Source organism: Syngnathus floridae, chromosome 2 (genome assembly GCF_059516105.1).
Source record: "Syngnathus floridae isolate MCC-2025c chromosome 2, RoL_Sflo_1.0, whole genome shotgun sequence".
Lineage (NCBI taxonomy): Eukaryota > Metazoa > Chordata > Actinopteri > Syngnathiformes > Syngnathidae > Syngnathus > Syngnathus floridae.
The window spans coordinates 11,997,892-12,010,830 of NC_142414.1; the positions used below are offsets into that span (position 1 = coordinate 11,997,892).

Genomic DNA, 12,939 nt, shown 5'->3' on the forward strand with positions numbered 1-12,939 from the left:
GGCCACATGTGGCCCAGAACCAACCTCCGAGTGGTCCAGCCTGCCTGAATTGAATTGCAACACTCGCGTAGCTTATCCACATTGCTGATGGTGTTGTTTTGAAGCGTGGCTAGCCGTGATAAAAACAGGAATAATGGCAAGATACTGGGGAAAAAAACGTGTTTGTTACAACTTTGAAACGTGTGACTGACAATGAAAACTGCCGATATTGGTTTGAAAATTCTCAGCTGCTTACTGGTCGACTCATGTGCAAAGATGGTGGTGGTCTTTCTGGGCTTCAGGCCTCTTTCAGCCTTGTCATAATTCTAATAACGTTTGTGTTCTTGGACAATACAATCTCTTTGTCTCTACCACTCTTGAGATGACCATTTACATTTTTAATGTCATCAATTTACCAGGCTATTAATTTTGATGACCTTTACTGGGGAAATCCAGATTGTGGACGTCCATTCACAAGGTTGAATACGTGTGTGCGCGTGTTTGTGTTCCACATCAATGACACCGCAATTTTCCTTTATAATGAAGATAAAACTCAACCCGTTTGCGAGCCCATTTGTCTTTTTCCATTTCAACGGGTGTTGTGGAGTGTCATTTGTTCTAGGGTGGCATCACAGAAATTGCTTTGGGAGCATCAGCAACCTTGACAGATTCTACTCTGTTGATGGGAGGAATAACGTTCATCCTCCTTATATCAACCAATGATACGGGCATTCAGCCGTTTTTCATTGAGAGTGTGTACTTATCATATGTGTTTCCATGATGTGTACTCAAACAATGCAGATCTATTTTTTATTCCAATTAATTGTTAACATCATGAGGTAGTGGATAAAAACACTCATTGACTCTCTCGGCTGGAGTGTAGCAACTGCTGCTAGCCATAATGAGAATTTACTCTGTCAGTTAAATTGCTGCCTGTTAATTGGGGTGAGTCAGGTGGCACTTTACGATTTTGGTTTTAGCCAAGATTCGCAAGAGAGATTGACAGGCTGCTTTCATTTGATCGCTGTTGTGTGCGGGTTTATCCAGCACTTTGAGAATAACTCCCACGTTTGATCTGTCAAATAATCAGTGGTCATAAAATGAAAGCATTACATTGCGTCTTTTGGTGTCAGATCCCAGCTTCTCTCGATGCAGCAACCTCTGACTTCTGCCACTTCTACATAAAATGACTGTTAAATAAACAAAAAAGAAAATTGTTAGTCAAACAATCATTTCTGAAAATAAAACCAATTTAGCAAACAGGAAGTTACCCCGGACATTGTTTGGACCGACGGGAAAGCCATCAACATTTGACCGCTTCGGCTTTGCAATTTTTCCAAGCATATTATTCCCTTGATTATGGCTCACTACTTGGTACTGCGTTGCCACCTAGAAATAAATAAATAGATCATTTTCTGTCCCCGGTTGCTGTTCAGCGGCAGTTTGAGAAGCTTTACGAGTGTCACACTGCTCCAACGTATACTACTATTTACGCTTCAGGTTGTTGAGCATCATAATCATCTACTTGAAGCCTGAAGAGCTTTTAAATAGCCTTACGTGAACAATGTCAAATGGGAAGCTATGGGTAAGAGAATGATAGGCTTATAAAAACTGGATAGTCTTTGCTGTCAAATGATGCATGATGGTCTCATATTTGTCTGAATTGATACCTGAAACAAAATACAGAAAGAAGACAGATTTGCCTCGGAGGACTATGTACACAAATATACCTGAGTGATCCAGCGATCCATAAAAATGATGGCATCATTTGGATTAATCCATCAGTGCATCCTCAGAGTTGGTTCTAAGCAATACAAGTAATGATAAGAACGAGCCGCGATCAGCCGGAAAGTCCAGTTGATTTACTAAGTAGTATTCAAGTGAAGTATTTACAGGAGGAATGCAATGTGTGGGTGACAATCCTCATCATGCACACCCAAACTAAAACACCAAGAACTTGCCTGCCTCCAGGGAGTCATTTGTGTACGATCAGGCGATCCATCCGTAGGAGGCTTTTACGGGCCACTTTGTTGCCGGCTTACAACTCATGGAAGAGTGTCGGTGATCAAATTCCACCCCACTCCCTGGTAATCTGCTTCCTCAGAGATGTTAGCCATACGGACATGAATGATGGTGCGTGAGTGAGATCGTTCTATCCCCAAGATTGATTGCCGTCATCTCGATGGACTATTGAATTAGTGGCGATCTGAGAGTCTTACGACGGCATTGAGAGGAGAATATGGCATGCATGCACACCTCTCTCATGCCAGTACACTTTTATATGTCACAACCAATCTTTTCAATCTTTGGACACTATTCCAGACAAACAGACCAAAACCAGCTGATGAATTTTGCACAAATGGACTTTGGTTGTTGTTTTTTTTGTTTCTTTCATTCAAATCGGCACTTTGAATGGCTTTTTTTGTGTGCATCTTCAAGTTCTAGTTTTGTTAGCTAGAAAATCTGTTTGTAGCCTTCATATTTTTCCACACTGATGACTTTGGATGAATGACTTATTTTGATGTGAATAAATATTCAATTTAGAGGTGTAACGATTGAACCAACAACTACTCAATTATCAAATTAATTGATGATTTTTTTGGATAAATCGATTAGCCGCTTTCCGAATCCTCAAAATTTCAGCCTCTCAACAGTAGATATCTTTTGATTTCTTTAGTACTCCATGTAAGCAGACTTTTTGTCATTGTGTTGAATCCAAATAAGTTAGTTGTAAACATCTGCTTTTACGAAAGTGATCAATGAATCCTAATTAATTCATGTTTGTGTTTTAGCCCATATGCGCCGTCAAGTTAAAATAACGCCCTGGTTTTGAATACAGCGATGGAAAACTAATAAAATAATTAACAGATTAATCGATTATTCAAATAATTGTTAGTTGCGGCTTTAATTAAATTAAAAGCTCCTCGTGTGAACGCATCATTCCTTAGGATCCTAGTTGTACCCTGTCTGCTGACCTACATAATCCACACAAAGATGTTGGAAGCCGGCTCTTCATCCAGCCGATAGACAGAATTTATTAAGAAGGATGGCGCTCAGTCATTCTTTGTTAACCTGCAATCTATGAGTTATCTTGCTTTGTCCGTTGCATACTTTGAACATTTTCTCCTAACTTTTCAATTCCGATCAGCCCATTTTGCCCTTGTCAGGAGAGTGGAAGCTATTACGTTGGGGTGAGCAGCTCCACGATTTTCATTCTCATTGTGGCGGTCACTCACTTTGTTCGTTGTCACTACCCACTGCGTCTGAGAATTGATTGCTCTCGCTTTCTATGCGGAGGACCGTTCACTCTTAATTATCACACTCTATTTGATAATGTCCCCCACTCTGTCTGTCACAAGGTCTCATTGGGTTGCCTGGTAACATTTCCATTTTAGTAAGAGGAGCCTGCTCGATTGTGTAGAATATGTGTGCGTGCTACTCATGCGCTGGTGTCAGTGGGGCGAAGTTCCCTCCCTCCCCTCCCCATCCATCTTCAGGTGTGTGGCTGAAAATGACATGTCAACACAAACTCAAACACGCCGTTTCAGGCTCTCACAAACACACACATGCATGTACACACAAATTGGCAGTGCAATGGAATCAAAAGGGAGATGGAATCCTAATTAAATGGTTTATGTTCTTCACCCGCTGTTTTGACTTGATGCAAACAGCAAATCCCTGCTGTCATGAGCTTTCAAATTGCTTTGCTCTGCCTCCAAGGAAATTGGGTAGAGGTTTGGAACAGTGGGAAATGATGTAAATGATACAAAATATTAAATGCAAAAATGTGCGAATGGAGTATGTCATGGGAGCTTTGAATGTTTTGCTCTCACTGTAGTGGATTTAGGTTACTTGTATGTGTGCATGCTGTTCATGCATGTGAAAACAATGTATGCCAGCTTGTGGTTTATTAAACGCCTAAGCTCCCTGTGGCGATATATTTGTCTCACCTCCGATGAAGTTTTATGCTTCTAAGAGGCTGTTGGCAGGAAGAGGAAATGGTGAGCTTCTCTTTAGCTCAGTAGTAGATGAATCAATACATCTGCCATTGTTTATTTTATTCAACTTCAAGTCTGTGCCTTTGGGGCGCTCCCACTGTTGGAGGAGAATCACTCAAGCCACTCCGCCAGATTGGCTCAGTGTTGAATTGTCAGCCAGTTGCCGTAAGCCTGAGTAGAAATGGTTTTCAGTCGATGAGACAATAACAGCGTGTGGGTTTGTGTGCGTGCCTTCCCAAACCCAAAATATTCCCAGGTGCAGGAAATGCATTATGCTTTTAAATCTAATGTGTTTCTCCGTTCTTCATATTGCTTTGCAGGTTCTGGCTCTAGAACGGCAGGTCTTTGACTTCCTGGGTTACCAGTGGGTGCCCATCCTAGCCAACTTTTTCCACATCATCATCGTCATCCTCGGCCTCTTTGGCACCATCCAGTACCGACCACGCTACATTGTGGTGGTGAGTTCATGTAACTGACAGCATATTCGCATATCCTAGTTAATCTGGACTATTTGAACAAACTAATTGGATAAAATTCTTCCTTGTGGGCTTATTCTAATCAGTATTCTGTCTGCTGGCTATTATACCTCATTACAATTCTTCCCAGGCTTGATACACTGTGAACAACTGCATTAGACATCTGTGTCAGATGGATAAAAAAATTGAGTTAACACGTAGCTGACGTCATCATCCAGTGCTTCTCAATTATTTTCTTTTATGAGGAAGAAGAAAATATTTCCTGACCCCCAACTTTCCTCAAAAAAATAACGGGAAAGGTGAATTGTGATTTGATTGTTTATAGTCACGAATGTTGTCATGGAATGAATTAAACAAAAATGTCAAAGCAGTCCTTTTATTTTGGTACAAATGCCAAAGTTTCCTTTAAGTTTGTCTCTATTGTGCACATGCAGACAGTCAGCAATTCTTGCCCTTGTTAGTTTTAGTTTATTTTCACCTTGCATTATACGACAACTGACACATGGTGTTTCCTTCATCAAATGTTGTCCTCTCTAGTGTATTATTTTGCGACACCCTTCAGTCATGGTATCTGTGGTAATTTGGTCAAATTAATTAATAAAAGTGGGCTAGGTGTCTCATCACAATTCTGGACAGCGAAGGTCACTCTTGGTACACAAATCATCACTGTAATAACCATGCACAGATTCACTGGGAGGATAGGGAAGGGAGTAAATATTCAAAGGCACATTGTTTTGATAACTCATTTAAATTTCTATAGACATTCAACAGCTGCTACTATAAAGCAGACAATTGTAATGTCTATGTCACAATTAGGCTTAAAATACTTAAAAAATGTCCTTCTTAGTCACAGGATTAAAACCTTTGTAAATCAGATGAAAATTGGTTTACAGATGTGACCTACATAGAAGATGACTAGGAATGCTTTACCAGCAATTCTGGGAAAGAAATACGCATGATAAGAAGAGGAAGTTGTTTGACGCAGAATAGGGAGTTGAACAAGTCAGGACATTTTCATGATTCAGTGTGTACGGTATGTTTTCACCAAAGCACTGTTTATCTGTCTACATTTCCTCTGACACATTATTAACACATAACACAGAATGAGTCAAAAGAGTTTGTTGAAGTCACGTTGAGAACTTTAATTTCTCTTGTTCCTTGAGGTATTTCTAATGATAGTGTATCAATCAAGGGAAACATAGTAGCTGAGTTAAAAGTTTGTAACAATAGTGTATCGTGTTTTGATGGTGTCTATAAAAATTAAGGCTGTTTATTTGTGCATGTAACATTGATGTCCTCCCTTCAGTATGCAGTTTGGGTGGCTCTCTGGGTGGCCTGGAATGTCTTCATCATCTGCTTTTACCTGGATGTAGGAGGCTTGTCCAAGGTGAGACTTTTAGCATTGACAAGTACACGGACCAGCCACTTGCACAGTATAATGATTGTTACACACTGATTTCTTCCTAATATTTTAAGATGGTTGTCTCTCATCCAACTTATTTGGATAAGCAAAATATTAGCTCAGTACATGTGATGTGGTGAAACTTTACTTTTAATTCTTACGCTTGTAAAGGCAGAAAAATGGATACAATTCTTTTTCTTTTGGATTTCATAATAACCTTTGAGTAATCATTGGGTTGTGACTGGTTAGTGTCTGTCATCTGTTGCATGTGTTATGTTTGAAACCTCAAGAGAGAAATGATCCAACATCTTAAGTTTAGTCAAACAGCTCTGATTCAATTATTTTTAGCAGTAATATTTCTAGACAAGCTAGACACAGTAAATTTTGGCTACATCTATTTGCTTCTACGCTGGTCTGGTGCTCAAAAGCGCTGGTCTGGCGCTCAAAAGGTCGCTAGACGTCGCACAAATGCTGAAAAAACATCGGCAAATTTCTACCTATAAGCAGATAACCCAAGATATACAGTGTTCAGTTGGGAAGTCAAAGCTATAAAACTAAGAGGACAGGTTCAAATGCTGTTAATGACAGAAGAGAATTTCTGCTCAGCTCTGTCCTCTCTGGGGATTCAAGTGCAAAGACAAGCATTTAGTTTTATGTCCTCTTATAATCTCTCCACATTTTTATTTGTCGTGTTTTAGGTGACACGTTGCGACAGAGGTGTTGTAAACTTTAAAAGGCATAATTGAGTGTTGTCAATTTTTTATGACCGCGAAACATTATTTTTTTCAACTTAAATGTGATGCACTCCACCAGATGCCAGTTTTACAACCTCAAAGTTGCTCGAGTTAACACCAGTACGTGTGGTTTGTAATAAATACGTCACGTGCCCCCCTACCAGCAATCACTCTCAAAGCTGTGATTCACTGAAATTTTGAACTACTCATAATTCCTTCCACCTTGACCAAAGCCTCTGTTCCTCTGGGGGTAAAACAGCCCCTGGTCACAATGATAACTGCTATTCAAAGTGCTTACTCCCGCAATGCTTCACTATTTTGTGGCGACGTGCTGTGATTGCACCAAACAAACATTTTGGAATCATGTTGCTTTTGCACCAATCAGACCATGGAATTGTCAGACCATAACATATTTTCAACATGTGTTTGGGAGATATTGTTATCCTGAATGCTGATGAAACTCAGCCACATATTAGAAGTTAGAAAAATGTGTGGACACTTGTGCAACTACATTCTAATGTGTAGATGTGTGTATATCTATATATATATACACACACATGCACGCACGCACGCACGCACAAACTCATATATGTGTATATCATATATCAGATTTTTTCCAAAAATAATATTGAGTTCAAACCTGGCTTTTAAACATGAGTGTCAACTTTTTATAACCATAGTAGTATATAAACAGTCATCCATGTCCTCAACATGTCTATCCCCCTAATATTTGCTGAAATATTTCCCCATCCCACTTTTCATCCTCTCCTCCCAAATAACACAATCTCCACCCCTTCCTCACATAGATGTGTTTTTTGCCCAATTGTCTGCCTGACCATTGAGAATAATTAATACAAGCAGCCAATCTCACACTTTCTCAGACATCCAAAATGAATTTCACAATCACCTTTTTCAAGCACTGGTAGATCTGCCATTGTGTGATGAACCTCCCATCCATCACGTATCTCTTCACTCCACTACGTGCGTCTCTTATGAATGTGTTTTTGTGTGTGCTGTACAATGGAGCGCTTAGGGGCCAGCTGCTCAGGAGTGAGCCTGGGCATTAACCCAACAGATGGAGCCAGCCTGGGCTCCCAGCCTCGCATATGGTGGCCAGGAGTAGAGTTGGCTAATGGAGCATGGACACACAAACACTTGGCACACACACGTACACTTAACACACAGCTTTATTTGAAACCCCTGACACATTTTATCATGAGACAGTGGCGGCTAATTCAGTCAGACCTTCCTTGCACAACCTTGACAGGACAGTTTGAAGGCGTGTGTGTGTGTTGTATTAAGCAAGTCAGAGCCTTCAAGCAGGGGGGAGGTCATATGGTTCATGGTCCGTCACCTCCTATTGATCCTATCTTGTCCCCTGTGGTGCAAGACTGACTAACAGACAGGCCCCTGCTTCTCTAAACAAACCTTTGACCAACACTTTGCCTCTTTTCTCATTTGACTTTATCTACATGTTCTCATTTTGATGGCATATGAAAACATCATCGACTGATGTCAGTGTAATAAAGATAATGAGTCCTGTTTCCCCCTGAGCAAGAGAATTGATTGTTATGACACCTTTAGCTGATTCATCACATTAATTATTTTATCAGCAGATGTGGGAGGAAGCAATCTAACGCCCATAAAAAAAAATAATAATAATTCAGCGACTGCTTTGTGTTGCCGTTATTTAGCAAAACAATGTGAGCTTCTTTACGCAACATTTTTTATGTAAAATTAAAAGCAACAAAATAAAGATCAAACTTAAGGAATGGAAAAGCTTGCAGTCCTTCACTCGGTGCAGGATCTCATCCCGACCCGGAGACGGCACTTCAATCTTTTTCTGAGTGACTATCATCGCCTCGTTTTAGACGTGCTGATTCTCATCCCAACCGTTTCACACTTGGCTGCAAACCACTCAAGCGAGATTCGAAAATTGCCGCTTAAACCACCACATCGTTTCAAAAGCAGATACACAAATACAGCAAACCAGCGAATCCCTTCAACGTCTGTTACTAGAAATTCGATGACGAGGATGAACCTTGAATCTCTGAGATCAAATTGATTTGTGCCTTGTGGCAAAAAAGAAAAGCCACGTGAATGTCAACAGCTGGAGTGCTCCATCATAGAGAGTATCCTATGCTTGTTTACAGAAGCTTCCGAGCACAATCAATGACTTCTCTTCATTCACTATTGGTGTTCTCATTCTCCTTTGCCTTAACACCACTCTCAAATGTTAGAATTTAAAGAAGAATATGTGTTTCTTGTTGAGGGTTGCATGAGATAGGAACAAATTAAGTGTGTGAAAGTGTGGGGTTAATGGGATGCTTCTCGAGAGCATGTGGCTCTGTTAATAATGCATGGCTTGTCACGGTGGGGCACATGGGAGGTTGGATCACCAAAGTAGAATATTGACTGGTGTAAGCATCTATACGTGCCGGATTAAATACCTGCTGATTAGACATCATAAGACCATTGAAGAGCCTCATTTCGAGGTGGCTGACTTTGAAATTGCCCAGCGTGGACTATTTGTTTGTTTGATGCCCTCATCCTTACTGGTCAAGGTTTGTCTAATACAGCCAACCTCCTTTGCATGGGATAGGGACCCGACCGGCCTGCAAATAGTGAAAATGTGCATTTATGTAAATGCAGATCATTTATATGCAGGTGGTGGGATATATTCAGATCCCGAATGTTCTGCAAAAATATGCAGATAAACGTTCAATATTCATTTCCACAAAAACAAGGACAAAATGTGTGTGTGTGTGCAAAAAACCCGCCTCCAAAAACATCCATTCATCCATCCATCCATTTTATGAACCGCTTCTCCTCATGAATACGCTGGAGCCTATCCCAGCAGACTACGGACTGACCAGGCGGGGGACACCCTGAATCGAAATATTTAAATAAAATTTAAATTTATTCAAAACTATTTCTTTATTTCTTTATTTATATAGAGGACCAAATAAATCTGGGAATATTTATCTGTCAAGATGCTGGAATTCTGAGCATTTGGAAATTGCAAGTTGCGAAAAAATGTTGATTAATTTCATATTTAATTATTTGCCAATTATTGGATTATTTGTTGCACTTCTACTCCATTCATTTCATAAAACCCCACTTCACAAAGATAGCATGTTACATCTGTTCTTCTTTTTCGTGAAGTTGTTGCTGCTTCTTCTTCTGCCTCCTCATTTGACCTTTTCCCTTTTCAAAAGATGCTCACTAAAGCCTTTTTACTGATTTTTGAAAGCTTGCAGGCGAACCTTTTTTTTAATTTATTTTTAAATACCATATCACTTGACTAAAATAAAACCCTTTTCTGACTAATGATCAGTAGTAACATGTCTCACCGTTCTGCTCTGTACCAAATGTCTTGCGGTCAAGTGGTACGGGACCGCTGACCTAGATGACTGTTTGAATGGTGAGATTGAATATGTGCTGATTTGAAGGCAGCTACAACTCAATCATCTTGTGTCGGATAGCATTTAAAATCAATTGTGTGTCCTTGCTGTAAGAAATACAAGAAGCACTTTTAATTCTCCCCCTAAGGCCTGGTACACAAAAGAAAACACTGGTCAACAGTAAATTGAATCAGCAATGGCCTAAATATAATTTTGATGCTGATTTTATAAAATATATCTACTTTTTCTCATGCACATCAGGTTTTTGAGATACTGTATTTGATTTTTTTTGTTCTTAAGTTTGAGCTTAAAAGCTTGCGCAGTACGAATTTTACCATACATTATAATTTATAGCTAACATTTCAGAAAGGATTTTGTATGAATTCCTTTTGCTAACCCTACATTTATCAATAATTCTCAATAAATTACTATATATAAATTACAACAATCATCAGATTTTTTTTTTTTGTTTTATAAAATGATTTTTGTTTGATTAAAATTGGGTCCGAGGTATGTTAAGTGAATTTATCCCGACAACAGGGTCCAAAACAGGTCGAGCAGACAATCTTGAATATTAATTTACAATCAAATATCTTTGTGTTGCTCTTAGGAAACAAATGATGTTGCAAATTTCCCCAATGTTTTTTTTTCTTTTTTTCCAGGACAGTGACCTGCTGACGTTTAATATCTCAGCCCATCACTCGTGGTGGAGCGAGCATGGGCCAGGCTGTGTGAGGAGAGAGATGCCACAATCTGAAGGGGTCTTCACCACTGAAAGCCACTCCTACATCACTGTCATGGGCTGCCTCATGGACTACCAGTACATTGAGGTCATGCATAGTGGAATGCAGATCCTGACAGCTGTGAGTATCAATATGCACTTCCCACAGTCATGTGTCAAATTGTTGACGTCAAGCCAAAACCTCTGTCACAATTTAGTAAATTCCATACTTCACAAATATAGATACTATCTGTACTATTGGTCAGACCACACATGTGGGTGTTATTCTAAACAAATGCTCGCTCTCCCTTTCATCTCCCATAACGATAATGTGGTGCAGGCTCAGCGTGGCAACAACAAGCTCGTGCAGAAATGATTTTTTGATGTCATGGGAAGGTAAATTATTTGCATAATGCTGCTCTAAGCTCATTGCTGGAACATTTTGTCCTATCTCTTTCGTGTTTGAAACACGAAGCAGCCACTCAAATGAGCAACGAAATAGAAAAGAAAGAACGCAAGGTTTTTAGTTTTAGCAAGAGGGCTTTTGAAGATTTCTATGAAATATTTAGGTGGGGCTCCAGGGATGGTCGTTGGTGTGATTTCATTTCACTGCAAAATTAATCTGCTGGCGAGTAATCACCGTCTGCTCAGATTCACTGTGTTTCACAAGATGCTGATGATGACAAACAATCCTGAAGAGGGGCTAAACCCACTTGGCGTAGGTGGAACAGTAGTCATCGCTCAATTTAAATGAGCAGATTTGATCCCCATTGTTCAAAGTCACCTGGGATAGGCTCCAGCTCACCCATGACCCTCATGAGGATTACTATAAGCGCTATAAAAAATGAACGGCTATATGGGAATGTTCACCCTCCCCCACGCTGCTTTAAAATGTTTCATCTTCTAAAAAAGATCTACTCTGATACATACTTTTATTGAATGCCTTTTTATCTTACACCCTCATGCCCGTGAGATGCTTTTCTTATTGGTTAAGTCAGCTGCATATGTTATTATTCTTTCACCACTGTGTGCCTTTTTGCTCCTTTGTGTCATATTCTTTGTTAAATAAAATATGTGGCATAAAAGACAAGTTTTATGGGGAGGAGAGAGAGCAATGTTCATGGCGGAAGAAGGGATGGAAAAGATACCAGGGATGTCAATAGTTGTTTTTATCTGCATACGTCACATTTATGTTAGGATGACAGTTCTCTTAAAACGATTAAGTGCACGCAAACACACGAGAGTGAATTAACACATCACTGTAAATTCATTTTTATTCAGCGGCAGCCATCATGGGATTTTTCCAGCGAAAGCTGATTATGCACATTTGTCACGTCTGCCTCACTCCCTTGTTCCATTGCTTATTTCCTCTTTTTCTCCTCGTTCCACCCAACACCGTGTATCAGTACAGCCTATCTTCCTGTCTCATTTTCCCATCCGGATGTCAAACCATTTGACCTTCACGTTTGTTAAAGCCTGTCTATGAGGACTGTGCACTGAACTCTCTGAAAACCACTTTCCCTCTGTCGTTATTATTTCTCCTCTCGGGCAAGGCACTTTTAGGCTATTCACCAATCTGTGTTAAATTGAGGCCTGTCTAATGGCTCCTGAGAGCTCTGCTAGCGAATACAGTCAGATCTATAAATATTGGGACATGTACACAATTGACAGCTTTTTGGACTTGATATGAAATGAACAAGATACGTTTTAACTGCGTTAATTTGACGGTAGAGGTGTCAAATTGAATCAGTTGATTGACAACAAACCGATTGTCAAATTAAGCGGCACGTATTTTAATAGTTGAATGAACATTTGTTGACATAGTCCAAATCTGATTTCAGCCTCTCAAAACTAATCATTTTCTAATTTATTAAAGCTAATTTATCCTTTGTGTTTAATCCAAATTAGACATTTGCAAACATCGGGATTTACTTTAAAAAACAATTGCGGTCAATCTATCTTGAGTGAGATTGCTTAATTGTTGTGTAATTGTTTTTTAATCGTTTATTATCGTTTAATACAAATAAAATTGTATGTTATTCATCAGTGGATGGAATAATCGATAGACTAATCGATTCTAATAATATTTGATATTGACAGCCCCATTTAAGGGTACCCAAGTCAGCTGATCAGTGGAAGAATTAAAAGTTTGTTTATGTTCCTCTCACTTTTTAAGAGACTAATAGTGGCACAAATAAACAGTTAAGAATTAAACTTTTAAGACT

General features: G+C 39.5%; 1 protein-coding gene across 2 annotated transcripts in view; it reads left to right on the forward strand.

Annotated features, from left to right (window-relative positions):
* Positions 1-12,939, forward strand: part of nkain4 (sodium/potassium transporting ATPase interacting 4) — a 30,418-nt gene that overhangs the window by 5,778 nt on the left and 11,701 nt on the right. For both annotated transcript variants that reach the window (XM_088368952.1, XM_088368951.1), the window contains exons 2-4: positions 4,298-4,435; positions 5,760-5,840; positions 10,656-10,856. In XM_088368952.1, coding sequence (XP_088225078.1) covers positions 4,298-4,435; positions 5,760-5,840; positions 10,656-10,856 — 420 coding nt within the window. The remainder of the gene's footprint in view (positions 1-4,297; positions 4,436-5,759; positions 5,841-10,655; positions 10,857-12,939) is intronic.